The sequence below is a fragment of the Convolutriloba macropyga genome, unplaced genomic scaffold (genome assembly GCF_964194025.1).
Source record: "Convolutriloba macropyga unplaced genomic scaffold, txConMacr16.3 SCAFFOLD_1180, whole genome shotgun sequence".
Classification (NCBI taxonomy): domain Eukaryota; kingdom Metazoa; phylum Xenacoelomorpha; order Acoela; family Convolutidae; genus Convolutriloba; species Convolutriloba macropyga.
In genome coordinates this window covers 12,688-17,842 of record NW_027450289.1, presented here as the reverse complement: position 1 = coordinate 17,842, position 5,155 = coordinate 12,688, and the positions used below count along the sequence as shown (strand labels likewise).

General features: G+C 35.3%; 1 protein-coding gene across 1 annotated transcript; it reads left to right on the top strand.

Moving 5' to 3' along the window:
- Positions 1-272: 272 nt before the first annotated feature.
- Positions 273-4,372, top strand: LOC142355761 (eukaryotic translation initiation factor 5A-1-like). Its single transcript, XM_075407828.1, has 3 exons — positions 273-495; positions 1,388-1,666; positions 3,752-4,372. The coding sequence occupies exons 1-3, from the start codon at positions 490-492 to the stop codon at positions 3,944-3,946; spliced, it is 480 nt and encodes a 159-aa protein (XP_075263943.1). The 5' UTR covers positions 273-489; the 3' UTR covers positions 3,947-4,372.
- The last annotated feature ends 783 nt before the right edge of the window (positions 4,373-5,155 follow it).

The window sequence follows — 5,155 nt, the reverse complement described above, 5'->3', positions numbered from 1 at the left end:
CAGTGGTGTGAACTGAATAAAATGTTTGAGTTATAATATTGTGCCAGTATCAACCTCTTTGTAGACTATCAAATATTTTGTGCACATAAACAAACATTGTACCAACATTTTCTCCAATTTACTTACTTTGAGCGCATAAACATATTGAGTGTTTGATACTAAACGTGTGGAATTTACCAATTTCTATCTTAAGCTCAACGTCACTATGACGTAAGAAAGGTTATGCGTGAACAAACTATTAATAGTTTTAACCATCAAATTCTGAAGCTAATCATAAAATTTTGAGCACCTTCTAAACCAGTTGGTTTCATTTTTAATAAGTTTTAGTTTTGCAATTTTGCAAAACCTCATCTATACTTATGTGTCGAAGACCGTAATTTGATTGTCTTAGTTTTTTGGGTTTTAAATTGCTCACACCGGAAGTTTTACGTCGATCGATTCACCCTTGTTTGAGATTGGACACACCAAATTGATAGCGGGAATATCGGAATGAAGGTTAATTTGGCTTTTCGTAATCTTTTTTGAACTGAAAGTATAACTTAAAAAGTTACTTACTAAATTCGTTATTGAATACTTCGGGTATCTTTGACATGGCGACGTCTATACAAATAGGCGTACCAAAATGTAGAAATTTCAACGAATATGATTGGTTGAGAAATTTAAAACACTGAACCTTTATGCGTTCAATTAGCCTAAATTGGACATAGCCTAATGCTAGATTATAATTTTTACCGCATCTGGCCATGCCTCGCGGGCCATGGCCATGCCTCAGCGGCCAGTGGGACTTGATATGAATCTATCACAACCGAACTACTGATTGATGGACCAATGAGACTATTATGACCAAATATGATAAAAATGTCAGCTAAATTTCTCATTTTTTCCTTATCGGCTAAACGCCCTGTCGGTCAATCTTCCTCGCACCGTGCTAACCACCAGTTAGTCTTCTGAAGCCATAGTTAATAATCTGGGAAACTGTTATGATTTATAAATTATGTTTTCATAATTAAGCAATCATGTGAACATGATTGAGCATGCTGAACAAATGGCAAGAACAATAAGATCCGCTCGAAATCTACCCGATCAGAGCTTTCCATCGCCTCATGGATATAATCACAGCCAATTTTTGGGTCTCTGCCGAGTAGAGGATGGGGTTTTTTCGTTGACTAAATTTATCAATTACTCTATAAAAGCTTCGTCACTTAGAAATAAAAGAAAGACCGAAGTGCCTGAGTATTTACAGACTAATGTAAAGTTCCGGACAGTGTATTGTAAAGGTATTATGTTAGATGAGTAATTATTACAATATTACAAAATTAAATATTTCAAAAGAGATAATCCACGTTTCATTCATTAAGCATAGAGAGAATGGAAAGGTTTATTTTAGTCGAAGAACAACCGAGATGAAGCTGACTTCGAGGGTGGTGATGCGGGTGCCTCTGAGACTTACCCAATGCAGTGCAGTGCCCTGAGGAAGAACGGTCATGTCATGATCAAGGGACGACCCTGTCGCATTGTGGACATGAGTACCTCGAAAACAGGGAAGCATGGTCATGCCAAGGTGTCTCTGGTGGCTCTGGACATCTTCACTGACAGGAAGTTTGAGGATGCATGTCCATCCACTCATAACATGGAGGTGCCCAATGTTGTTCGCAAGGATTTCCAGGTCTCTTTTATTTTTCAAATTTTTTGTTTTCCTTATTTTCGAAAGAAACTCTTTATTTTCATTAGAAACTTTAAAATTTCTAAGTTGTTTTTGCTTATGATATTTTCTAATGAGACAACATCACGAAAAATCACTGTTTTTAGGTTGAAAATGTTGTTGAAATTAGTTTTTATAATCTGATTTTGACGCTTGATTCTTTCATTACATTGCAAATAGTAACTGTTGAGTAAATTTACTCGAAAAGGTCGCAGTTTTTCACGACCACAGTTTATGATTAAAGTTGTAGGCGTGTGGGAAAAGTGACAGCAAGCAAAGCTAGTTCAGATTTTGTTAAAAATTGGTGCTACTACCCATACTACCCATATCGTTGCTCACAAAAACAAGTATATCTCTGAATTGGATCTTGAAAAATTGATAATTAAATTCGAGCGATTAATTGTTACGCTAATTGATGAGTTTTGCGAACATTAGATGCTCAAAATTGCAGACAGTGGTTACGTTTTTTGGGGACAACATTCATACTTATTTTGTCATTATTGTGCGCGGTTGAGGAATAGGTTTTCAGCGTCAAAAAATATGAAGTAAAGGGAAAATTTGCGCCGAGGCACTGTCACGGTTGTCAATGAAGGGCCTGAAAAACCTCAGAATTACAAAATGCAAAATTCAAGCAATTCTTTTATTGGAATCATCGTGGTTGTTTTAATTCAACTAACATGAATTATATCAGGGCCTTGTCTTTGTGCGAATCGAACGGAATAAAGGACCAAAAACTAACTGTTTAGGCCAAAATTTATGTACATTTTTTTTGGCGATGAAGAACCTATTCAGCATACGGAAAAGGGAAAAGTTTTTGTATCGATGTCGCTTTTTTGAGCGATAAAAATAGGTGTGTAAAATTTTTTGCTCACTGAACCTTTTTATTCGGGTACATAATTTTAAAAAATATTGTTTTCGCTTGCTTCATTCCTTTTTTAAACAGAGGGGTTCAAAAAGGCCGTATTATAAGTTTTATATTTTTGAGGCGTTTTTTGTCGATTAGTAGGCGTTTTGCTTAGACAATTATCTCGTTTTTAACTGTTAGATTGATTTTAATTGCTACTAATTTTTGTCAAATGTTTTCAATCTTGTGCTTCCAATTGGGATCGAGTGGATATCATTTTGTTTGTTTGTTTTGAATCAGGTTCATTTTTTCGTTAGTGATGACAACAGTTGCTTCAAAAAATAAAGAAAACATTGAAAAAATTGGCTGATTTTGTTATCATTTTATTTATTTTACTTCAGCTTCTTCACATTTAGCAGTTTTTCATCCACCCTGTTGCCAACTTCATTTTCTATACTATGAAACCAGTCAATTCCGTTTCTGTTAAGTAGAGTTGCTGAGTCCCTGGTTGCGGATGTAAAATTTGTGAAGAATCGGCTTGGTTTGGCAACTTACTCCATTTTTATTTTAATTTCTCTACTCTTATTTACAAACAAATTTAGCTGTTAAGTATTGGATACAGTTTTTCAGGTATCTCTGGCAGAAATTTTAAAATTGTTTCAGCACTTCTGATTTTGAATTGTATATTTGTCAATCGTCTATCGTTTGTTGTCTATTTAATATCTGGTTCCGGCATGTGTTGACACCATGAAAAAAATTAACTGATAAATCAGACTTTAGCATTTGGATGTGTTAGATTGTCAGGTATATTTTTGGTGAAATGTGTTTGTATGTAAAGCAACCATTCGAGAATTTTTTAAATGTTTTTATTCTTTGTTTTTCTTGCATTAAATTCTGATGCAGATTCTACTCAGGAAGGTAAATAACAGAATTGATATTCCCTGTTGGAGGGGATTCAATTGTGAAAATTTAAAAAAATGGTTTAAGTCAGTAATTACTAATTAAAAAAAAATCGTTTTTGTTGTCTAGTTTTAGGAACTATTTGCATTACACGGCAGACTGATTTGGAAACTTAACTTTTAAACTATCAAGTTCTCTCTGCCTTCTGTTCTCAAGACAGTCCAAGCGCACTGGGGTTGGGGCATTGTGTTATTACCCCTATGTTTATAAACCTGGTTATAACCCCTATGTTATGATTGTTACAGTTTGTATACCTGGACTCGGACAACTACGTGCGATTCATGGACGACAAGGGGGTGATCCAGAGCATCCGGATGGAGGAGGGATCTGGCCTTCTGGAGGAGATGCAGTCCAAAGTGGACAAGGACGAGGAGTTCTATGTCTCTGTTCTGAGAGCGTGTGGGGAGGAGAAAGTCGTGGCAATAAAACCCATGAACTGAATAAACAAACAAATAGAAAATAATAACAACAACTGAGCTTATATGACTCAAAAATATTTTGAAAAGCTGTTTGAACTGTTTCTTGCAACTCCCTCCCTCCCCCTCCCTCCCTCCCTCCCTCCCTCCCTCCCTCGGGTGAACATGAACATCGATGATTATTACTTTCAGCGCTTCCTTATCATCGCACGTGTTGATGTTAATGAATAAGCCGCATTATTAATAAATAAAAAAAAGTTTCAGTGCAAAAAACGCATAATAGTTTGTTCTCAGAGGTTCACGAAAAGCAAAATTTGTTTGGCGGTGGGTGGTGGGGGTGTCAAAAGAAAACAGATCCAATAAGCGTGATTTTTAAGGACTGAAAGCGTGCAAAATCTTAATCGGAGAAATAAAAAATTATTAATTCAATTTACTTGTGCTTTTTCTTGAGTTTTCAAACATTTGAAATATGGACACGCACTACACAAAATGTTTAAGGACGAGCGATCGCTTAACCATAGCTTCAGGCTCACCAAAGAATCTGACCAAATGTGGACGCAAATAATGGCACCTCATTAAATTTTCAGACGCTAGGAAAAAGTGACAAAGTCACTAAAAATAAGCTTTCACGATCACAAAACGATGTGTCTGAAATCTGAGGAATAATAGAAATGGACAACTGAGAAAAAGCTACTATTAATGCACTGCATAATAAAAGCCTGACGCTGCTCGCTTGTCAAAAAACGAAATGCATAACCAAACACAACAATGTTGCAGTTGATACTAAACTATTATAATCCAATATTTCTTCGGCAGGAATTATCCTTGAAAGACATAAAATCTGATCAGAAGTTAAACGATATACCACTTCTCAAATTTAGTGATGAAACTAGTTTATAAAAAAAGTTGTACAAAGCAAAAAGAGTCTACAACGGAGGAATACAGACACCTTTGAACATAACAACAATCAAAAAGAAAGCCAACTTTGTTTAATATTTTTGGCTTTTGTAATATACTGAAATTACGTTAAAAGTTATTCCCATGCTTTTTTGGGACCAAAAACTCTTTTTAAAAAACAATTTTTGGTTACAATTGATATTCATAGCGTCTATGGGTTATTGCAGTTAAAGCGGGCTGGAAAACTTCATGTTTTCAAAATTCTGAACAAAAAGCTTTATGATGGAGCCAATTTATCAGGTTTTTGACATAACAAGGAATGTACAAAGATTGTGC

What these genes read in the sequence shown, in the direction of transcription:
- LOC142355761 (XM_075407828.1), top strand. An exon ending in TTGTTCGCAAGGATTTCCAG is followed by an intron (nt 1,667 to 3,751) that starts GTCTCTTTTATT and finishes TGATTGTTACAG; the next exon opens with TTTGTATACCTGGACTCGGA.